A 24,756-nucleotide genomic window follows, 5' to 3' on the forward strand; every position below is an offset into this window, starting at 1 on the left:
AAAAAAATAAATTCAATTGTCATTTTTAATAGTTTGTGTTATTACAAGATTCAAAATTGTGCTATTTAAGAATAGAAGTTGGTAATTGTCGTCATTGCAATTAGCTAGAATTTTGTCAATTTTATCGGTTTAGGTAAATAATTCTCTTATCTCATAAAAATAATCATTATAAGATCATTTTGGTGGTATTTCACATTTGTTATCATAAACATTTTAAGTTAAGATTTGAGGTAGCACGATAATTTGTGAAAATTAAGCGATGAAATCATACAATTGAAAATAAGTTTGGGTTGAATATATCGTATGATGATTGAAAACTTCTATCAGACAGAGTTCCGTCCTTTATTGAGTTAGTTACATAGGATCAACATTCATTAATTTCAAAAACTTAAATTTTATTGCGTAACTCAAATATATGTTGTAATATGATATTTATTCAATTTTTAAAAAATATTACTCAACGAGATGGACACACGACATGCGCACTCTGAAACTAGTTATTTTTTTCTTCTTAAACCGCTCCAAAATTAAAAGGATCTATAGTGTTTCCACACTTCCCTTCCAGCGTCACTCGAACCCAGGACCTAATGGTCGTGAGTGGAGGTGCTTTTACCAACTGAGCAAGCCTCGCTTGTCGAAACTAGTTGTTTAAAAAATAAGGACCAGCCCTCTCAATTTTTTTATCAAAAGAAATATGGGAAACCAAAAATTATTATACACTAATTTTAATATATTATATCAATTTTTTAGAGGAACGATTATTTATTTTAATGAGAATCTCCAAAGGGAGATCACGTGGCACAGGGCCATTAGTCATAACAGATCCTTCCCCACCACCCACCTACCCACCCAATTCTCGTCTCTACGATTCCCCTCCTCTCAAATTCACCACCATTTCAACAATCACCCTCTGCTCCTTCTGTTACACAAAATACCAAAATTATAGCTACATAGGGGGGTCATCTTTTTTCATTTTTTGCCTATAAATAGATAGACCACCGCCTATAACAAAAACCATAAGCATTTTACGTTAGCTGATGCAGCAGAAAGGCAGAAGCAATAACCGTAGATCAAGATCCTTTTCTAGATCCCGTACTGCCGTTGAGGGTCATTAGTAACATACACCCACCACCCACATTGTCTTACTTAAATTAATCTTGTTTAATAATTAATTAAAAAGATTATAACATTTTCGTGTTCTTGATCAATATCCCAAATTATGGCTCCTGTTATTTCTGCTGCTACTACTGCTTCTTCAGGTTTGAATGGTTCCTTGCTTCTTCTTTTTTTTGAAATGAAATGAGGAATATATAGCCATTAAAATGTGATTATTCGGACATCTATTTTTAATGTTTTTGATTATGAATGTGTTGTGTACAGGACAAGAACGTGATGTTCAGAAGAATTATTGGATCGAGCACACATCCGAACTCACTGTTGAGGCTATGATGCTTGATTCTAAAGCAGCTGATCTTGACAAAGAAGAGAGGCCCGAGGTATTAATTTTTGCCTTCTTCTCTATTGATTTCTGGGGAGATCGGTTTTATGGCTCGTTACAAATGTTCTTTTAGTTATATGGTAGGAGCGCGATAAATTATAACACATGAAATTGGTAATGAACACATGAGATTTTTGAAGGGTCATTTTCTTCTATTTAAATTATAACCGGTCAATTTCCTCAGAAATTTCCCTTTACCTTGTTATTATTCAGCTTTTTTATCTATTAAGGATGGATATTCTTTTCCTGGTCTTATAGCCTGTTTGGCCAAGCTTCTCAAGAGGCCAAAACACTTTTTTTTTTTTCTCAAATGCATTTTTTTTTCTAACTTGAGTTGTTTGGCCAAGTTTTTTTTGGAAAAAAAGTGCTTTTGGGAAGAAGCAGAAATAGTTTCTGAGAAACAGAAAAAAAAAGTTTTTTTCCAAAAGCAGGAGCAGAAGCAGTTTTGACTTTTCTTCTTACCAAAAATACCCTTAACAAAATATAGTATATACCAAAATAATCGTTAAACCTAATACTTAGGATATTAATGTATAAATATTTCTTATTATTTTTAGGATAGCTTTCTAATATATAGTAACTTTAGGGATGAATGCTTTTATATTTGTTGAATGATTTTTAATATATTTAACTTATATTAAAAGAATTAAGTACTTTAAATTTTATTTTCATATTTTACTTAAATAAAATAAAAAAAATTAATTATTTCCTGTAATAACAAATTTTTAAGATTATTTACTTACTTATAATATTAACTATTAAGTAAATCTATTCATGTCCTTATTCGTAATTTGATACTTAAAAGTACTTTCTGAAAAGTTTGGCCAAACACAAATTATTGCTCAAAAGTGCTTTTCAGAGTGATTAGCCAAACACAAACTCCTTCTCTCCAAAAGTATTTTTTTCAAAATTACTTTTGAAAAAAGCACTTATCAAAATAAGCTGATTTTCCAGCTTGGCCAAACAAGCTAGTATTAATTTTGAACTACTATTTCTGAGTATTTTCATGAATATTCAATAATAGAATATGCCCTTTATTTTGCCAAAAAAGGTGGTGTAGTGGTAAGGTAGGACCGCGTACATTTTACCTCACATACCCCACTTGTGGGAAATCACCGGGTTTGTTATTTGATATTATGTACATCATTTATTTTCTGCTTGATATAATGACTTGATACCACTTACCCTGTTGTCTCGCAAACTAACAACTAATCAAAACTTGTTAAATTTCGATTTACTGTTCATTGATCTGAAAGGGAGTACACGTTTTACTGTTAAGAATCAACATTATGTTCAGTTCTCTGTTTAAAAGTGAGAATAAACCTTAAATTTTAATTTGTCAGACCTCTTCCCAATCAAAGCTACTTACTGTAGCATCGAGGACAGAAATTAATCAAATCTTGCTTGGTATTAATGGAGCTTTCTGTTTGGACATTGTTCCTTTTAATATAACCTAAGTTGCAAGATGTGTGCGCTTTAAGGAGGATTCGCATCTTTGGGACTTTAATTGGCACATTGGGACTTTAATAGGCACATGCTAAGTCGAATTTTTACTACTTCTTCATCCCAAGAAGGAAGAAAAAAGGAGGGAAAAAAAGGAGAGAAAAACATGTAGAAGTCAATCTATAAACAATTTTTGGTTACAAAGAGCAAAGTCATAAAATTTTTAATGACGGCAAGCACCATATGTTTGCCTCCAGTTAACAAAAAGTAAGGGGTGCTTGCTTATGACCCCTTTAATAACGATGCTTTGACCTCTCAGTTGTCCCAAATGTTGGATCGAGAAGTTTGTTGCTATTCGCGGGCTTCGTCTGATCATTAGATGAAAAGTTGTTCTTTGAAAGATTGCACTTCTTTATTGTGATCATGGAACTTTGGTTTTACTAACGTGATCCTTGGTTTATGTAATCCTTCTTAGTTACTAGTCTTTTTTCCTGGTGCATATAGTGGAAGAATACCAACAGCTCAAAAAGAACCAATGATGATTTATGTCATTTCTAGTGACAAAAGGAGCTGGCACTGACATTCAGGCTGAAGTTTATAGTTTTAGTGTGTTTGTCCCTGTGATCTCTTTATCAACTCGTAGTTGTCAAGAATTACCTTGTGCACCCACATATTTAGTAAGAAGCCTAATGTGAAGTTATACTGGTGATCCGGAAAATTTTCCGCAGTACAATTGCACTGAATTACGGCAAGTAGAGTAGGAATTTTGATCCGTCTAATTGCACTGCATTTCAGTTACTAGGGGTGGAAATTTGATCCAAAACCTTCTAGCATGCAGAAAGTTTGATGGTTATTATGTATGCTGCTATCTGTTTATGTTTAGAGTGATCTGTTTTGGTTTACAGCCTCCTTGTTCTTTTAGACGTTTATTGTCTTTGAGTTGATGCATATATATAGTTAATGTTACTAGAGATGCAAAAGTTATTATTCTGATTTTCACTTTATCAGGCTGCTTTTATATTGTTTTTACTTGAATTTGTTCTTGAATTGCATGTTTTGTTTTGTTTGTTTTGCGAGTTTGACATGGTATGCTGGTAGACATGTGACAAATATTTGAAACTTGTGAATGGTCATTTTAGGTACTCTCTCTACTCCCATCATATGAAGGGAAATCAGTGTTAGAATTGGGTGCTGGTATTGGCCGTTTCACTGGTGAATTAGCCAAGAATGCTGGGCAGCTTATAGCATTGGACTTTATCGAAAGTGCAATTAAGAAGGTTCGTGACATTTTCCCCCTCTAGTCATTTACATTCTCTTTCTCTTTTTATTGGGGGCTGTGACTGAATTTGTTCAGAAGGTTCTCTTGTTAATGCAGTCTTAAGTGATGATAAGTTTAGTGAAGAGATATTCCTTTTTTCTCATCTTTTATTCTGCTTATTGCAGAACGAAAGCATCAATAGGCATCATAAGAATGTCAAGTTCATGTGTGCTGATGTGACTTCTCCTGATTTGAAGTTTTCACCTGAATCCGTGGACTTGATATTTTCAAACTGGCTACTGATGTATCTTTCTGATGAAGAGGTACTTTTATTTTCACCTTCTGCCTAATCTTTTGCTTGAAAAAATCGCAAGGGTTTCACGTTACGTGAAATGGATGACCCGAGTTGCCTGCAAGTTTAGAAGGAGGCAGGGATAGTAGAAAAGAACAAATACTCAACTCCTAAGTTTGTTAATTAACCAAACTTTTAAAGAAGGTTCATTTTTATATCAGAAGTGTGTATAAGTCATGATTAGGCAAAAACATGACTATAATAGGCAAATCTGCAACTATCATCTACGCATGATTTTTCAAATAGCTCTTTTGATCAGATATCATCTAACCTACGGGCAGTCGGGCATCATGTCCAAAGCTTGTCCATTAACTGTTCGGTCAGTGTCTGTGTGTAAGTGACCAGTATAGATTATCAAAATGAATCCTCTTTTCTTTGCTAAAACATTCTGAAAAGAAGGATTACGTAATAAGTAATTTGACCAGCAACTCTGAGAACATGAAAGTGGTTTAATATGCAAAAAGCCTGGCCTATAATTGTATCTTGTCCTGTTGGACACCAAATACATTTTATGATTCATTTTATAATAATTTGATGGTAAAATTACAATGTTAGGGATATCTCTTGCTCTTGTACACTTATCAATTTGAGTTGCCACTTTAACAGGTACTGCTTTAACACTTGAAACTGTTTCTTTTTGCCTGATTGTAGGTCCAGAGTCTTGTGGAGAGAATGGTAAAATGGTTGAAAGTTGGAGGCTACATATTTTTCAGAGAGTCATGCTTCCATCAATCAGGAGACCACAAGCGAAAGAACAACCCAACCCATTATCGGGAGCCTAGGTTTTATACAAAGGTCTAACTTTTCTTCCGTTGCTTTTCGCACTGGAAAAATACTGTGAGCAAACTCCATGTTGATCACAGAAACTTGTTATTTTCCAGTTAAATCAGTGCATGAAGTATATTTTACCAACGATTAGGATCCCTAGAATAAAATTTGTTGTCACGCTTTAGAAGTGTGTTTTCTTTTCTTTTTTCCTACATTTCTGGAGAAAATAATATAAATCTCTTTAACAGCATAAAGGATTTTGGTATTGGTGCATTTGTCACAAAAACAATCATTGCCTTTGTTTTGCTTGGCTTAACCTGTTCGATTCCTTTACTCGCATGCAGGTTTTTAAGGAATGCCATTTAAATGCTGATGATGGAAAATCATTTGAACTTTCTCTCATCGGTTGCAAGTGCATTGGAGCTTATGTAAAAAACAAAAAGAATCAGAATCAGGTATATAGATTTTCATCCCTCATTGCCCTTTTGTTTTTTACTATTAACCCAAACATCCAATCACTGCACCCTTTGCTGCTCGCATCTTGCAGATTTGTTGGTTATGGCAGAAAGTTAATTCTGAGGAAGACAGGGGATTCCAGCGTTTCCTGGACAACGTTCAATACAAGTGTAGTGGCATACTGCGATATGAACGTGTCTTTGGAGAAGGTTATGTGAGCACCGGTGGAGTTGGTAAGCCCCTAAGATTCCTTGCCTCTCTTGTCTTGATTTCTGAGAATCCAACTCCATGCAGTGTACTAGAGTATCTCTTAATTATATTTGTCGGCCTGAAGGTTATAGCGAAAGAGTTTTCACAGTTTCATTTTTTTGTTTATTTTTCATCTCCTGTCTGCTTGCAAATTCTCTTCTTTAACTTGAATTTGATCATTCCACTCAAAATCATTTAATCCTACTTTCTGCTGTGCTTTATCTAGTTTTTTGCTGATTAGGCATTTAATCTTGAGCAGATACCACAAAAGAATTTGTCTCCATGTTGGATCTTCAGCCTGGCCAAAAAGTCCTTGATGTTGGCTGTGGCATAGGTGGAGGTGACTTTTACATGGCTGAGAATTATGATGTTCATGTTGTTGCCATTGACCTCTCAATCAACATGATATCTTTTGCTCTCGAGCGTGCTATTGGTCTCAAATGTGCCGTTGAATTTGAGGTTGCTGATTGCACAAAGAAAACGTATCCTGATGGCACATTTGATGTGATATACAGTCGAGACACTATCCTTCACATCCAAGTAATTGCCTTTCTTGCTACATGAATCTTCAAAATCGTTTTTATCTTCTTTCCTTCTCCATGTGGCTGTTTTATTTGTCTGCTTACGGTTAAATTACTGTGTACTTTCAGGACAAACCTGCTTTGTTCAGATCTTTCTACAATTGGCTGAAACCAGGAGGCAAAGTCCTCATAAGCGATTACTGCAAAAGCCCAGGACCAGCATCAGAAGAGTTTGCAGGGTATATTAAGCAAAGGGGTTATGATTTACATGATGTTGCAGAATATGGCCAGGTATATATCCATTCTACAAGCATGTCCCCTTCTCTTCTCTGCTTCATGTTTGTTGTATGACAGTGCTTCTTATGCATTTTCCCCTTAATATAGATGCTCAGAGATGCTGGTTTTGACGAAGTTATTGCTGAGGATCGAACTGAACAGGTGTGTTCTGTAGATCTTCTTTTCTTTGTAAATGAACGCGAACTAAGATATTGAGACAAACCTAAAAGAGTTTTGCATATTGCAGTTCATTAATGTTCTCCAAAAGGAGTTAAATACTGTGGAGAAGGAAAGAGATTCATTTATCCAGGAGTTCTCAGAAGTGAGTACTTTGTCATCATCTTTTGATCATTTTGTGATTTTCCTTTTTGTGGTTCAAAGGTTTACTTCTTACTTTTGTTTCTGTTATTAATTTTACAGCAAGACTACAATGAAATAGTTGGAGGTTGGAAGGCCAAGCTAATCAGGAGTTCATCCGGCGAGCAGAGGTGGGGTTTGTTCATTGCCAAGAAGAAGTGATTATCAAGATGCAGGATGTGTATCCTGGTTTTCTTTCATGTTCTTGAGACCGATGTACTCGTATGTTCCTCTGTTGGCCTTGTAATAATAATGCTTTTACATCTTTAGGGTGTAATATCAACTGTCAGATTGAATCTTTAGATTATAAAGTTTTTGACTACTACTGTTATCTTTGAGGGATTTGTTCTGAATTCAAACTGACTACAATCCTTATGCTGCTACTAGTCTAGAGTCCTTAAAGTCTGTTTATCACAGACCACAGCCCAATAAATTGCAAAGCCAAAACCAGATTAGGACCGTCTTTTTCATCCTATGCTGACTCCGGCCTAGGCTGGCTTCTCGTTGAACCTGTTGTAAGAGAAATGCACTTGTTCGTCATTGGTTGTGGAAGGCTCTCCTAAAGGGTTTATAATGTCGTGGACCACTCCACCTATGATTCGTCGTTCCTGACTCTGCTTCACCTTAATTGTTCTTTGAACAAGTAATAGGGTCCATTGCCTTAAGATTTTGGGCTGGATGCTCAAATTCTTTAACTCCTGTCCATCCATACTCTTCATCAAAAATCACAAGAAGAAGCAAGACAACTAAAAAACACAATAACTTGTAAATATTTATCTACACGTTTTGTAGTCGTGCTTTGCTGCATTGGCCTTTTCACTCTCCATTGTAACAAAATGTTCATGAAAGTGTTTGTGATGATTAAATCGAAATCAAATTCAAGTGCAAATTCAATTCAATGTCAAACTATCAAGCCTTGAAATCTATTTTTTTGAAGAGTAGAAGTCACATGACATCCTCGTTGAATTGAGAAACTCCAGGGATTGCATTTGAAGTATTTTGAGATTAAGCAAGCGGTTTGGACATAGATTTGATTGAAATTTAAAAAAAATGAGATTTTGAAGATGAGATGAAAAATGGTTTTTGAAAGTTGAAATTGTGCTTGGACGTGCATTTTACATGAAAAAATTAAATTTTTTGTGAGTATAAAACTTCAAAAACTACTTTAGAAAAAATTGAATTGACGTTGTAATGTAGTTCTAATACATGTTTAAAGAACATATGAATACACATCTAGTTAAAAAATGACAAGTGCTGCATTGGATTTTGCCCACTTTCTATGAATACAAGTAAACACTAGTTCAAATCACACGGTTAACATAGATAGATTGATTGTATTGAAAACTGGAATAGGAAATTACAGATCATAAAGGTAGCACTGATAGAGAAGGTCTAATATACGAAAACAAGTAAACACTACTCCAAATCACTGCATCTGCTCCTAGTATTGCATATAGCCTAAATTTAGAGTGCTTGTAAATCATAACTGCTACTGATAAATCTTTGGTAATTCAACTGAGTCATAGATGTAGTACTCAGAGGGTGATTTAAAGGATCACCAGCTCGACTCCTTTGGAAAATTTTCCTTGTAGCTGCCGCCAAGCCCGACTTCTGGTTTTTCGCTCAACTTCGGAATATGACTGATCGCAAGGACTAACGATGAATTTCTCAAGCGTTAAAGATTTTTCGACAAGGTAATTTATCAATTCCTCATCAGCTGTACCGCCAAGATAACCTTCATATCGGACCACTTTGAGATGGTGGTACGGAATATGTCTAGGTAGCGGTAGAATAGTTCCACCATAGATCCTTGTATCAGACCAGCCAATCAGAAAAAAAGAAAAGAAATACTAATACAATTATACTCTGAAATATAGTAAATCTTTCTTTATTATAATCTGAATCAGAAATTGAATCAAAGAAAGGGGTTAAATTAGTATGGCAACATATATAGATTATGCGAATCCCTCAAATCCTTCATCACACAGAGTACTAGCACATCCTATAATAGTACTACATTCCTCCGCAAACATCCAATATTAGTTTCCAGAAATACAAAAGCAAGTAAGACATGACAGATCATGGTCCCAACTCTCGTTGAGTCTGAAAAGAGTGGACACCAGATCAGAAGTAAAAGGACGCATTTAACCATATTTCAAAAGAAAATAAATATATAAATCTCTACCTTGATCTCGAACATTTGCAGGTATGGAGATGCCTGCAGAAGTGGAGTAACTTCAAGTAGAGTGCAATCGACAACACTCAATATAAGCCATTTGAGATTGTTGAATTTCGGAAAAGAATGACGAAAATCAAGAGCCTGGAAAAGATAAAATAATTAGAAGGAAGACTAGGAAAAAAAGGCACCAAAACTTTCTTTTATTCTTTATGGAAGAGGGAAATTGCTTACCCTCAATTGGTCAGAACTAACTTCAAATGAAAGCTTCTCCACTTCACTGAATTTTGTTGCAATCAAATCAATGAGAATTGGCAGCGATCCACGGTAAACCTCAATCTGAAGATTCACAACCGAAGAAACATTCTCTAGACACAAGTTTGTTTCCTCCGTTCCCTTGAAACCAAAGGAGATAAGATTGGCATTACAGATCTCCAAATAATCTATTTTGCATAGATATATCTCCAAATGCTTCAACTTGAGGGAAGGACCAATTTCTAGATGTTTCAATAACCGAGAATTTCTTATAGGTAACTGTTCAAGAAGAGGACAGTTGGAGAGGAAAATCTTGGCAACTTGATTGCACACATCAATTCCGTCTAGAGTTAGACTTTTGAGAGCCCCGAAGCCAAAGAGTGAAGCATCACTACTTCCATGATTTAAAAGCTCAATGGGAATGGAATATCGATCGGATTCTACCCAATAACCAATTAGCAAGAATAATTCAAGGCTTTCGACCTTCTTTGATGATGCAAACTTGAGCCATTTATCAATTTCACATTTGAAATTACCTTCAAAAAGAAGACGGACACTGAATTCTTCTAAAGTATGAGATCTGTGTAAATCCACAACATGATTAATCCAATTGATATGCCTCAGCCCTTCCTTTTCGCAAAAATCTGGATTCAACGCCTTATCCCGAACTCTGAGATTACATCACAGTTCAGACATGTGACAAGCATCCAAATGTATCGCCATCGACTTGAAAGGGAACGTGTGCGCACCGGTTCTCTCAATGTCAACTGAGAAAGAATTGACACAAGAATTTCATCTGGCAACTGGGAAAGCCTATCCTGCATTACTACATGGCTGGAGTAGCAATTATTATTATGCTGCTCATACTCCGATAATAATGGCAACTGGCAAAACGTATCCTCCTTTACTACATGGCTAGAATAACAACTATCATTTTGCGGATGCTGTGACAACAATACCAAAATGAAAGGTCACGATATAGTCGTAATTTTGTGAATACATCCCAAAACAATTTGATATGAGACTGCAATAAATGAAGCCAAAGTAAAAGACAACAGTTTAAGCAAAAAGCTAATAGCTTCTAAACTGAATGCGAAAAAGAATCCGAACCTTCATTAACTAAAATTCCATTAACCAAGCCAAGAGAAACTCAGCAAAACTAATTCTCTTATGATAGTGAAATCAAGATTGAATTTTGTAGTCACCATAAGAACTAAGTACTTGTGCCCTGTTATATAATTGACAAATGAAGAGACTGATCAAAGAGACTTTACCTTTGTTATATTTGGGTGGACGTTACCTTGGTGTCCTTTACTACATTCTGGAACTTCCTCTGTCGAAGGTTGGCCATCTGAAAATCAATACGGAAACATCTATTGTACTAAGATAGATAATACATTATTGATCCCAGATATAATAACTTAAAGGGGTCATTTGATTTAGAAGCATAGTAATGCATGAATTATAATGCAAATATTAGTAATGCAGAGATTGTTATGCAAAGATTAGTAATGCAGTAATTAATAGTGCACGGGTTATTTATTATTAAATGTTTGGTTCGTTGAACTAAAAATTATTATACAATATATGTTTTAAATGTCCTTTTATTTTTTTAACCGACTAAAATATTGGTCTACATGGGTTATTTTCATTACTTAATAGTTTTAATTCATGTATTGTTAATACCTTCATTCTTATCCAATATTCTATCCCACATAAAATTATCACAGATTCCCGTAGAACTTATGGGAGTATTAGTTATTTGAAAAATAAAAAGTGGAACCAAATGTTCATGTTCACCAAACTCGAAAAGGAATAAATTGAACCAAAGTGAAATGTAATATACTACTGAAATACTCTAAGCTTTCCCCTCACCTATGATTTCAAAATCAGCATGATTGGCTATTTCAATAATACACGAGAGTTTTTCCTCAGAAATAAAAGATGGAATAACTATCTTCTTCACAAGCTTCTCTTCCTCATCTGCTATCCGAGCCAAACAGCTCATCTCTTTTTCTGTTGTGACCAGATGGTAAGGGAGGCAAATGAGCGCCTGGCGAATGTTTGCCAGCTCCTCCAAATCCTTTTTATGCTTCTGAACGAACATTTTTAACTCGTTCAGCAGTTGCTAGTTGTTTCAACATTTTATCTGCATCATAAGTATATACATGTATACTTAAAAATTAAAAGGGTATAATACCATATGTGGAATAATGAGAGGCAAGAGGTCGCTAAGGAAATCGCAATGAGTGAGAACTTGAATGTGCATCAGCCCTATCACCACATAGTAATTTCCTTACTTTATTTATGACTTGCCATTGAACAATCCCTCTAAGAAAGTTGGCATTGCTCCATTCTTTGTGTTAGCTCAAAAATCTTTATAATCAAACATTGTTCGATGAATCAACTTCACATTGCAGTACAAAATATTGAAACATAACTGCTTCTAAATTGACTCAAAACAAAAAAGAACCATAGTAAACCAATGAACAAATTCAGAATATATACACTATCATATGAAACAAATAAATCTTAACAGAAGTAAGAATTCATCCTCAAGCAAATTATAAAACAGGAGATGCATATTTCAGTTTTTCTTCCTCCAATTTATGTTTCCACCGGTAAAGTGCAAAACACAATTAGACAAAGCCATCATTGAGTAATGATACTAGAAATTCCGCTAAGAATGTTCAAACTTTTATAATTGGTTCCTTGTTATATAGAGCAGACAGGACATAAGATTCTAAGAAAGAAGTAAAGAAGCAGTTCAATTAGACAAGGAAGAAGTTAAGAAAGAAACAGAAAAATGGAGATGCTGTCTTATTGCATATGTAATAGGAGATGAGCCTGGCTACAATTCCATGAGCAGATATGTAACACAAAAGTGGAACAATATTTCAACGCCTGAATTATTTCTTCATGAAAATGGGTACTATGTTATTAAGTTCAAATCAATTGAAGACATGCATGAGGTGATTTATTCTGGACCTTACTCTATTAATAACAAGCCTATTATCTTGAAGCCATGAACTCCTAATTGTTAACAGAATTGTTAACTACACTTGAATTCAGGAATGTAACTCGAGAATTCAACAGCTGTACAGGAGATCTACAGAGGATACTCGAGTGTTCCAGCCCAGAAATAGAGGAGAAGAAAATGGAAGAAGAAGAAGAATTAGAATTAGAAAATTGTAATACTTTATGAGCTCAGTACAATGATTTATACTACTCGATTGGGAATGAAAATTACAGCCCAGTTAGTTGAATTCAACAAACTACTCTAACTAACTTGGCACTGTTTGTAACTACTAACTGTTTTATAACTACTCTAACGACTTCTGTTGACGTGGCTTCCATAGCTTCTCCACCTTATAATTTGTGTATCAATACTCCCATCTGCAAAAGATCCTTGACCTCAAGGATCAAAATGAGGAAACCTGGTCTTAAGAACATTAAAGTATTCCCATGTGGCATGATCTGCTGATAGTCCAGACCATTTGACTAGTACTTGGCCAGCAACTTTATTTTCTTTCTTCACAATACGCATCTGCAGAATAGCTTCGGGATTAGGATAATGGGGGTTAGCAATATCAATGGTAGGAGGGTATGCAATCTGATCGGGGACTGCATGGCACTTCTTTAAGAGAGATACATGGACTGTAGGATGAATCTTTACTGATGGTGGAAATAGCAATGTATAGGCCACAGGTCCAACTCGCTCTGAAATGGACCATACTATTTGGAAGCCAATTTGTGGAATGGCTGAGAAGACAAGGTAGACTTTTTATAGGGTTGTATCTTAAGGTATACTTAGTCTCCTACTGAAAAGCTCCTGTTAGTCTTGTGAGAGTCAGCCTGTTGTTTTATCCTCAATTGAGCCCTATGCAAGTGATGTTTAAGTAGTTGCAACTTCAACTCCCTTTGTAATAAAGTGTTGTCGACCTCTGCTGAAGCAGCCTCACCAGGTAAGTATGGCAAATGTAATGGGGGAGGTCGACCATATAGAGCCTCATAAGGGGTGGTGTGAATAGCAGAATTATACGAAGTGTTGTACCAATATTCAGCTATAGCTAAATATGAGTACCAATCAGTGGAGTCTTCATTGCAGAAGCACCTCAAATATGTCTCCAAACATCTATTTAAGACTTCAGTCTGACCATCTGACTGAGGGTGATATGCTGTAGAAGTATTCAACTGAACTCCTTGTAGTGAGAAGAGTTCCTGCCAAAATGAGCTTAAGAAAACATCATCCCTGTCACTGGTTATAGTCTTAGGTAAGCCATGTAATCTGACAATCACATCAAAGAAAACCTTGGCTACTGATTGTGCAGTGTAGGGGTGTTTTAAAGGCATGAAGTGAGCATATTTGCTTAGTCTGTCAACAACCACTAAGATGACTTCATGGCCTTTAGACTTAGGCAAGCCATCAATAAAATTCATGCTTATTTGGGACCATACTACCTCTGGTATAGGCAAGGGCTGTAGAAGGCCAGGATAAGCTGCCAAATCTGCCTTATTCTTCTGGCAAATATCACATCTTTGTATGAAGTTCTTCACATCAGTTCTTATCCCCTTCCAATAGAAAAGAGTTAGCAGTCGTTTGAGGGTGGCATCTACACCAGAATGGCCACCTTGTGGAAAGGAGTGCCATAGTTTTATTATGTCAGTCCTTAAGTTCTGCACCTTCCCTACACTAATCTACCTTTCCTTCTCAATTGATCATGGTGCCAAGTGAATTGTGAGGGTGTATTGGGGTTGGATTTTAGCTACTTAGTAAGGATCTTCAACTCATCATCAGAAGACCAGTTGTTCACTATAGCTTGAAGTAAATCTGAGTCAGTAGTGGATACTACTAATGCCAATAATTCAGCTCCTAACATTCTTGACAATGCATCTGCCACTTTATTTTCTGCTCCTTTCTTTTATTCAATCACATAATCAAAGGGCATTAGTTTGGTCAGCCACATTAGGTGAGAATTGGTGTGTAACTTCTGTTCCATAAGGTACTTCAAAGCGTTCTGATCTGTCCTTATAATGAACTGATGTCCCAATAAATATTGGGACAATTTAGTGACTACATGGACTAAGGCAAGCAACTCCCTGTCATAGACTGAAAGTGCAGCATGCCTAGGAGATAAGGCCTTGCTGATAAAGGCTATTGGGTGACCCTGCTGCATCAAAACAACACAAATACCATATCCACTAGCATCAATATCTACTACAAATGTCTTGGTGGGGTAAGGTAAGGCCAATATAAGAGTATTTGTTAAGGCTACCTTCAGCTTCTCAAAGGCTTCAGTAGCCTTGGATGACCATTTGAAGCTATCTTTGTATAGAAGATCAGTTAATGGCTTGCAGATTATTCCAAAACCTTGAATAAATCTTCTGTAATACCCAGCTAATCCCAAGAATCCCCTTAGTTATTTAATAGTTGTTGGTATAGGCCACTGCTTCACAACTTCTATCTTCTATGGATCAGTGGACACACCTTCTTTAGTGATGAAATGGCCCAGGTATTCTATCCTTTTAATCCCAAAGAAACACTTACTTCTTTTAGCATACAATTGATGTTTCTCCATTTATTGGAAGACAACCCTTAAATGCCATACATGATCCTCTAAGGATCTGCTATAGATTAGAATATCATCAAAAAATACCAACACATACTTTCCGAGGAAAGCATTGAACACAGAGTTCATAAAGCCTTAGAATGTGGCAGGAGCATTTGACAATCCAATAGGCATGACTAGATATTCATAGTGGCCTGAGTGTATTCTAAAGGCAGTCTTAGGTATGTCTTCAGTAGCCATCCTTAGTTGATGATAGCCCAACCTTAGATCAATTTTAGAGAAGACTTTAGATCCCCCTAATTCATCTAGTAAGTCCTCCACAATAGGTAGAGGAAATTTGTTCTTTACAGTGGCCTTATTCAGATCCCTATAATCAACACATAGTCTCCAAGTCCCATCTCTCTTCCCTACTAATACCACATGTACAACAAAGGGGCTACTGCTAGGTTGAATGCTTCCCTGGTCTAGCATTTGTTTAACTAGAGTGTCAATCACATCTTTTTTAACTGATGGATATCTGTAAGGTCTCTTATTGATTGGTTCAGTACCATTTTGTAAAATGATTCTATGGTCAAATACACCTCTAGATGGGGGCAGTTGAGTAGGTTTATCAAAGATTGTTTTGAACTCATCTAATAAAGCCAACAACTTAGGATCAAGTTCAGTCATTTCTATAGCTTCTAGAGAGTACCATTGTACTTCATTACACATGGTGGGTACTAACTGAATCATGCAAAGTTCTGAGTGATTACCTGTGATTTTGGCTAACTTCCCAGCTTCAGGACTCAAGATTTGTCTACCATCTCCTCTCAGAACATGCCTATTTCCTTTATAGATGAATTCCATAGTCAACTTTCTGAAATTCATCTTGATATTCCCCAATGTTAGTAGCCATTGCACCCCTAGTACTACTCCACAAGATCCTAATGGTAGGATCAGGAACTCAGCTGCAAATTCTGCACCCTGTAATAGCCAAGAAATCCTGCAAACCTTGTCCACCTTTAGCAAACCATTAGCTGCAGCCACCACTTGAGGTGAAATCTGAGTGACTGGGCATCCTAGTTGCTCCACTACTGCTGGATAAATGAAGTTGTGAGAACTTCCTGTGTCAACCAAGATATGCAATGGTTTCTTGTAGTGATAGCCAGTTACCTTCAAGGTCCTATACCTCAATGATCCATTGAGTGCATGAATGGAAATTTCTAATTGTTCTGTCATCTGTTCTGAGTCATGGATCTGCAAGGCTAGTTCCTCTGGTGTTTCCTCCAGCTCTGTTTGTACCACTTCTTCTTGCTCCTCAAGTTCCATCAAATACAACTGCTTAGCATTCTTGCATTTATGCCCAACAATGTACTTTTCATCACAGAAGAAGCACAACCCATTTGCTCTCTTCTCATTCATTTCCTCTGGACTCAAGCTCCTCCTATGAACCTTACTAGTGCTAGGATTAGGAAGGATTGGTTTGTCTTAACCCTTCGACTCCATGTACTTATTTGGTGGATGAGTATAAGTGGACTGGCCAGGAGTTTGTCTGATGGCTGAGAGATACGCCTCTTGCATTCTCGCAGCTTTGTATACTTGTGATAGAGTTGTAGGATTGTTGATTTTGACTGCAATATTCAGCTCAGGTTTGAGCCCCCAATGAAGCAACTGATAGCATTCTCCTATGATAAGTTCACCCTAGTCAAATTCCTTTCAAATATAGCTTGATACTCTTTCACACTCCCCAATTGTTTGATCTTTTTGATTTCCTCCATAGGATCATAAAAATCAGTACCAAATCTTTCAACTAAGGCTATCACATATTCATTCCAAGTAGCAGGTTGGATATATTGTCTGTATTTCATGAAGGACAGGTGCCATTGAATTGCCTCCCCTTCTAACTGTAAAGCCGCCACTCCAATCCTCTCATCCATAGCTACTCTTTCCATTGAAAAGAATTGTTCAATTTTGAACAGCCAAGATTTTAGATCTTCACCTGCAAATCACAAAAACTCCATTCTTGGCCATCGAGTAAGATTTGAATTGTAGTGGTGAGTGCAATCAAGACTCTTTTCACCCTGCGATCTTTCTCTTGATTGTCTTCCTCCAGATGTTCCTTCGTCATTCTCAGATGGAATTCTTCTTTTTTGCTTTTCCCCAGAAATTGTAATTTATTCCCTCAGCTCGTGTACTGTTTGATCTAATCCCTTCAGATGAGCTACTTCCCCAGCAAGAGTCCCCACCTTTGCTAGCATTTTCTGCATCATCTCTCTCAACTCATCCATGTTTGAAGATGAGTTCGCATTAACAGTGTCACCATTAGACCTAGTTCCTTTCGCTATGAGTGCCGAGAATCTGAAAGCTCTGATATCATTGTTAACAGAATTGCTAACTACACTTGAATTCAGGAATGTAACTAGAGAATTCAACAGCTACATAGGAGATCTACAGAGGATACTCGAGTGTTCCAGCCCAGAAATGGAGGAGAAGAAATTGGAAGAAGAAGAAGAATTAGAATTAAGAAATTGTAATACTTTCTTATTGATTGTAATGAACTCAGTACAATGATTTATACTACTCTATTGGGAATAAAAATTACATCCCAGTTAGTTGAATTCAACAGACTACTCTAACTAACTTGGCACTGTTTGTAACTACTAACTGTTTTATAACTACTCTAACGACTTCTGCTGACGTGGCTTCCATAGCGTCTTCCGCTTACAATTTGTGTATCACTAATTTTGACTTCACTGAAGAGTTTCTTACTGATATTCCTCTATGGGTGAAATTCCCCAAGCTTCCTATGAATTGATGGGGAGTTAACTCCTTAAGTAGAATTGCTAGTGCCGTTGGGACTCCTATTTTTGCTGATAAGTGTACTACCAAGCAAACAAGGATTTTCTTTGCAAGGATACTAATTTAAGTAAATGTCACTAGGCCTTTGCCTTCTGAGTTAGCAGTTATGGATCCAAATGGGAGAGTGTTTCAGCAGAAAATTACTTATGATTGAAAACCAAGCTTCTGTGAGAGATGGCAAACAATAGGGCATATATTGCCCCCCTGAGCACAAATTGACTGATGATCAACAATTTGTACAACCAAAGAAGAGGAAAGAAGTTAAAAATATAGTTAAAATATGGGTGTAAAAAGAGCCTGAGACTCTCGTTAATGGCCAAGCAGTGGGTATACAGCCAGATAATCAGAAGAAGCAGGAGCAGAGGCAAGACAATATTGTGCAGCAGAAAACTCAAAGCCATCCTGCAGAGGTAGAGCATACGGGTGGACCTGATGGCCTCACTACCCAACTGAGTAAAGGGAAGAGAGCGATGCCAAGCCCTGAACTAAACCTTAAAAATTTTTCATTGTTAAGTCCTATTCGTATCAAGAATGGATTTGAGAAATAGAAAAGTGACGAGTGTGTTGCTCAAACAGTCCTTACAGATAGAGGTGGGGGAACAAAAATTATCCAATGAATTGGTTATTTTGGAATGTAGGGGTTATTAATAAGCGATACAAACGGAAGGAACTAAGACAATATTTGAAAACTAAAAGGATTAAGCTAGCCGGTTTTTTCGAAACAAGAGTAAAAATGCATAATGCTAGAAGAATTTCTACTAATATTGTTCCTGGATGGGAGTTACAAACCAACTATCAGAATGCCACAAATGGAAGGTTCTGGTTAGTATGGGATGCAAGTCATGTTAGAGTTCATGTGATTTAAAGAAAGTCTCAATTACTACACTGTTCGGTAATAGGGAGAACAAATGATTTTACCTATATGCTTACTATGTATGGATATAACACCAATGCACAAAGGAAGACCCTCTGGGATGATTTGAAAGATATTGCACAAGGGATTAATACATCATGGTTGGTGTGTGGAGATTTTAATGCAGTTTTGTGTCTGTGAGAAAGGCACGAGAGAAAATATGTTATTGATATTGGATGAATAATACAATACAAGAGGTCCTTATTTATAGCTATACTATACAAGGACATACTACCCCTCTACCAATGTGGGACAATACTACACTATATACATGCTGTAAACTAATACTCCCCCTCAAGCCGGTGCATACAAATCAAATATACCGAGTTTGTTACATATATAACCAATACAAGGACCAGTGAGAGACTTGGTGAAAATATCTGCAAGTTGATCGTTCGACCTTACAAACTTTGTAGCAATCTCTCCTGAAAGTATCTTTTCTCTAACGAAGTGACAATCAATCTCAATGTGTTTAGTTCTCTCATGGAACACCGGATTTGATGCAATATGAAGGGCAACTTGATTATCGCACACAAGTTCCATTCGACTGATTTCACCAAATTTCAACTCCTTGAGCAATTGTTTGGTCTAGACTAGCTCATATGTTGCCAAAGCCATTGCTCGATATTATGCTTCTGCATTAGATCGAGCAACTACATTCTGTTTCTTGCTCTTCCAATACTCCAAATTTCCTCCTACTAAAACACAATATCCAGACGTAGAACGTCTATCAGAAGGTGATCCTGCCCAATCAGCATCTGAGTATCCAATGATCTTCTCATGACCTCGATCCTCAAAGAGTAACCCTTTGCATGGAGCCGATTTTATATATCGAATAATGCAGACAACTGCATCCCAATGACTGTCACAGGGAGAATTCATAAACTGACATACAATACTCAAGAATAAGAAATGTCGGGTCTAGTCACTGTGAGATAATTTAATTTTCCAACCATCCGCCTATAACGTGTAGGATCGCTAAGCGGATCCCCCTGTCCTAGCATAAGTTTAGAATTCGGATCCATCGAAGTGTCAACAGGTCTGCAACCTATCATCCCCGTATCCTCAAGAATGTCTAAAGCATATTTTCTTTGAGAAATAATAATACCTGAGCTAGACTGGGCAACCTCAATACCTAGAAAGTACTTCAATCTGCCTAGATCTTTAGTTTGGAAGTTCTGGAAGAGATGCTGCTTCAGATTGGTAATACCATCCCGATCATTGCCAGTAATAACAATATCATCAACATAGACTATCAGATAAATACAGAGACTTGAAGTAGAGTGCCGATAAAACACATAGTGATCAGCTTCACTACGAGTCATGCCAAACTCCTGGATAACCGTGCTGAACTTACCAAACCAGGCTCGAGGAGACTGCTTTAGACCATAAAGTGACTGACGCAAGCGACATACAAGGCCACGAGACTCCCCTTGAGCAATAAAATCCAGGTGGTTGCTCCATATAAACCTCATCTTCAAGATCACCTTGAAGAAAGGCATTTTTAATGTCCAGCTGATAGAGGGGCCAATGACGAACTGCAGCCATGGATAGAAAAAGGCGGACTGAAGCCACTTTATCCACAGGAGAGAAGGTATCACTATAATGGAGCCCAAATATCTGAGTATATCCTTTGGCAACAAGATGGGCCTTAAGTCGATCAATCTGTCCATCGGGACTAACTTTGACTGCATAAACCCAACGACAACCAACAGTAGATGTACCTGAGGGAAGAGGAATAAGTTCCTAAGTACCACTTGTATGTAAAGCAGACATTTTGTCACTCATAGCCTGTCGCCATCCTAGATGAGACAACGCTTCACCTGTAGAGTTAGGGATGGAAACCGAGGACAAAGAAGATATAAAAGCATAATGGGGAGATGACAGACGATGATAGCTCAAACCGACATAATGAGGATTAGGGTTAAGTTTGGTCCTTATACCTTTCCGAAGTGCAATCGGTGTACTAGGAGCAGGGTCAGGTGCAGGACGAGAACCAGTTGGGCCTGATGGAGGACGCAAACGACGATGATAAGTCAAGAGTGGTGTTCCTATGGCTGGGTAACTAGGGAGAACAACACTAGACTCCTCAACGGTTAGTATGGATGAAACCTCTGTGGTCGAAGGTGGAGGAGGAGCTATAGTAAACTCCTCAAAGGTAGGTATAGGTAATACCTCAGATATATCATGGTGGTCAGCAGAAGTAAAGAAAGGTTTAGACTCAAAAAAATATGACGTCAGCTGACATAAAGTACCTACGAAGATCTGGAGAATAACAACAATATCCCTTCTGAACACGAGAATAACCAAGGAAGACACACTTGAGAGCACGATGAGCTAACTTATTTTTCCCAGGGGCTAAGTTATGAACAAAACACGTGCTCCCAAAAACACGAGGTGGAAAAGAGTATAAGGGTGACTGGGGAAACAATACTGAATGCGGAATCTGATTCTTGATGGGAGATAAAGGCATCCGATTAATCAAATAACAAGTTGTGAGAACTGCATCGCCCCAAAAACGCAACGGAACATGAGATTCAATTAGAAGTGTGTGAGCAGTCTCAATAAGGTGCCTATTATTTCTCTCAGCAACCCCATTTTTCAAGGGGTATAAGGACAAGATGTCTGATGAATAATTCCTTGAGAAGTCATAAACTGCTGAAATTGAGAAGATAAATATTCTAAGGCATTATCACTGCAAAAAATGTGAATAGAAACACCAAATTGGTTTATGATTTCAGCACAGAAACTCTAAAATATAGAAAATAACTCAAAATGATCTTTCATTAAGAAAAGCCAAGTATATCTTGAATAATCATCAATGAAACCAACAAAATAATGAAATCCCAAGGATGAACTGACTCTACTAGGTCCCCATATATCAGAATGAACTAAGGAGAAGACAGACTCTGCATGACTCTCAACACTACACGAAAAGGAGGCTCGGGTATGTTTTCCAAGTTGACACGACTCACAATCTAATGTAGACAAACTAGGCACCATCTTCTGAAGTTTGGATAAACTCGGATGTCCTAAATGTCTGTGGATTAGATCTGGAGGATCTGTAACTAGACATGTTGTGGAAGGACTGAGTGAGTTAAGGTAGTAAATGCCTTCTGATTCATGTCCTGTACCAATAGTCTGTCCCGTACTGCGGTCCTGCATAATAAAATAATCGTCAATAAAATATATACCACAATGGAGGGCACGAGTCAAACGACTAACAAATGCAAGACTAACAGGATAGCCAGGGACATAAAGAATGGAATCTAGGGTGATAAAAGACAAGGGATTATCTTGTCCAACTCCTTTTGCCTTAGTTTGACATCCATTGGCTAAAGTAACAGTGGGAAGAGACTGTGTGTGATGACCCAAAAGGGTCATCTTATGATTTAGAACTCGCATCTGCGCTCCTAAGCCTTAAAAATCTCATTTTTACTCTCCTCGATTTACGTACGCAGTCTGGGCAGGTTTTCGGAAAGCTTATATGTTGAAAACTAATGAAAATAAGAATTTTTGCCTTAAAAGTTAATTTTAGTTGACTTCGGTCAACATTTATTGTAAACGGGCCCGGATTCATGTTTTGACGGTCCCGGTGGATCCGTATCAAATTATGAGACCTGGGCGTATGCCTGGAATCAAATTCGGAGGTCCCCAGCTCAAGTTATGAATTTTTGATGAAAATTAAAAATCTGAAAATTAATTATTTTTAAGAATCGATTGATTTTTGGCATTGTTAGTACCGGATTTGTATTTTAATTCCGGAGCTCGGTACAGGTTTATTATGATATTTAAGACGTGTCTGTGAAATTTGGTGAGAAACGGAGTTGATTTGACGTGATTCGGACGTCCAATTGAGAAAATAGTAATTTTAAAGTGTTCTTGAGAGTCTCATTTGATTTGGTGCTAAATTTATAGTTCTAGGTGTTATTTTGGTGATTTGATCGCGCAAGCAAGTTTGTATGATGTTTTTAGACTTATGTGCATGTTTGGTTTGGAGCCCCGAGGGGTCGGGTGAGTTTCGGACAGGGCACGGGATGTTTTGGACTTTGGAAATCTGGTTTTTCTGCAGAGTCTGTGTTCTGGCATGTCCTTCTTCGTGTTCGCGACGGTACTCTCGCGAACGCGAAGAGTAAACTGGGCAGCTGGAGTTTTCTTCTTCGCGAACGCGAAGGCTTGGTCGCGAACGCGAAGCAATGGGGGCGTTACCCTTCGCGAACGCGACAAGCCCATCACGAACGCGTAGTGTTAGGCACTGCGGAGAGGGAGTCCGCCTTTTCTTCATCGCGAACGCGAGCATTGTCTCGTGAACGCGAAGGCCAGGGGGAGTGTTCATCACAAACGCGAGCATTGTCTCGCGAACGCGAAGGCTTGGCAGCCTATACTCTTCGCGAACGCGATAGTGCTCTCGCGAACGCGATGAACACTATCGCCCAGCACTTAACAGAATCCAAAAAGGGGTTTTAGCCAAAAACTCATTTTTTTTCTCAAAAACCAAATGGTGAGAGGCGATATTTCAAGAGTAATTTCTTACCCAAATTATTGGTAAGTGATTCTAAACCATTTTCTTTCAATTACCCATTACATTTCTTGAATTTTCAACCTAAAATCTAGAGTTTTCATGGTAGAATTAGGAGTTAGGGTAGAAACTAGGGATTTCGGGAATTTGGGGATTTAGACCTCAATTTGAGGTCGGATTCCAAAACTAATTACCTATTCGGTCTCGGGGGTGAATGGGTAAAAGGATTTTGGTCCGAACCTCGGGTTTTGACCAAGCGGGCCCGAGGTTGATTTTTTGACTTTTTGGAGAAAAAATTAGAAAATTTAATTTATGCAATATAATTGATTTCTTTAGCAATATTTGATATTATTTAGTCAATTTTGAATAGATACGAGTAGTTTGGAGGTGAATTCCAAAGGAAAAGCTGTGATTGAGAATTAAGTAGCCTTCAGAGCGAGGTAAGTGTTGTGTCTAACCCTGACTCGATGGAATTAGGAACCTTATATTACTTGCTAAGTGAAATCCATGTGAGCGGCATATATGTGAGGTGACGAGTACTTATGCACCACCAATGTACCTGTTTTCCATGTTTCTCTGTCTTTCTTATATTGTCTTTTCCTATGTCAAATTGCTACGTGTTATGCTAGTGTTGTTCAATTTATCGTTCTTATCATGTTTACGGATTTTCTAGTGATAATTGAGTTTTTATTTCAAAGTTGAGATTGATATTATAGAACCAAATATTGAAGTAAGGTTTGTACTTGTTATTCTATCTCCCTGTTGTTATTTATGCATTGCATTATGGTAAGGGAGAGTGTTAATGCACGAAGGGTGATGCCGTGCCATATTGTGAGTGTTAATGCACGAAGGGTGATGCCGTGCCATATTGTGAGTGTTAATGCACGAAGGGTGATGCCGTGCCATATTGTGAGTGTTAATGCACGAAGGGTGATGCCGTGCCATATTGTGAGTGTTAATGCACGAAGGGTGATGCCGTGCCATATTGTGAGTGTTAATGCACGAAGGGTGATGCCGTGCCATATTGTGAGTGTAAAAGCACGAAGGGTGATGCCGTGCCATTTCTATTAATTTTATGGTGAGATAAAGAGTAAAAGCACAAAGGGTGATGCCGTGCATTTTTCCTTACTGTATTCACTATTCCTGTTGATTCATGGTATATTGACTGCTCCGGTGATCATTCTGTTGTAGTTCTTTATCTTGTATTCCCCTCAGTATGTTCCCCTCCCGACATTTCCTGTTTAGTTCTTCATTTCTGTTATTTGCATATACACTGTTAAATTGTACAGGTTGATTTGTAGGTGTCT

At 37.4% G+C, this 24,756-nt stretch overlaps 2 protein-coding genes across 2 annotated transcripts; one reads left to right on the forward strand and one right to left on the reverse strand.

The window, feature by feature from the left end:
• Nucleotides 1-796: 796 nt before the first annotated feature.
• LOC107788559 (phosphoethanolamine N-methyltransferase) lies at nt 797-7,537 on the forward strand. The gene is made up of 12 exons (XM_016610234.2): nt 797-1,259; nt 1,381-1,496; nt 4,081-4,218; nt 4,385-4,522; nt 5,203-5,346; nt 5,664-5,774; nt 5,867-6,008; nt 6,284-6,564; nt 6,675-6,836; nt 6,930-6,983; nt 7,069-7,143; nt 7,242-7,537. Exons 1-12 carry the CDS (start codon nt 1,220-1,222, stop codon nt 7,338-7,340), a joined length of 1,500 nt encoding a protein of 499 aa, XP_016465720.1. The 5' UTR covers nt 797-1,219; the 3' UTR covers nt 7,341-7,537.
• A 947-nt stretch (nt 7,538-8,484) lies between these two features.
• LOC107788558 (uncharacterized) lies at nt 8,485-11,716 on the reverse strand. Its single transcript, XM_075231765.1, has 6 exons — nt 11,485-11,716; nt 10,884-10,960; nt 10,393-10,553; nt 9,589-10,279; nt 9,364-9,498; nt 8,485-8,987 (listed from the first exon to the last, which is right to left on the reverse strand). The coding sequence occupies exons 1-6, from the start codon at nt 11,714-11,716 to the stop codon at nt 8,955-8,957; spliced, it is 1,329 nt and encodes a 442-aa protein (XP_075087866.1). The 3' UTR covers nt 8,485-8,954.
• Between the last annotated feature and the right edge of the window lie 13,040 nt (nt 11,717-24,756).

Source organism: Nicotiana tabacum, chromosome 15, assembly GCF_000715075.1.
Source record: "Nicotiana tabacum cultivar K326 chromosome 15, ASM71507v2, whole genome shotgun sequence".
Classification (NCBI taxonomy): domain Eukaryota; kingdom Viridiplantae; phylum Streptophyta; class Magnoliopsida; order Solanales; family Solanaceae; genus Nicotiana; species Nicotiana tabacum.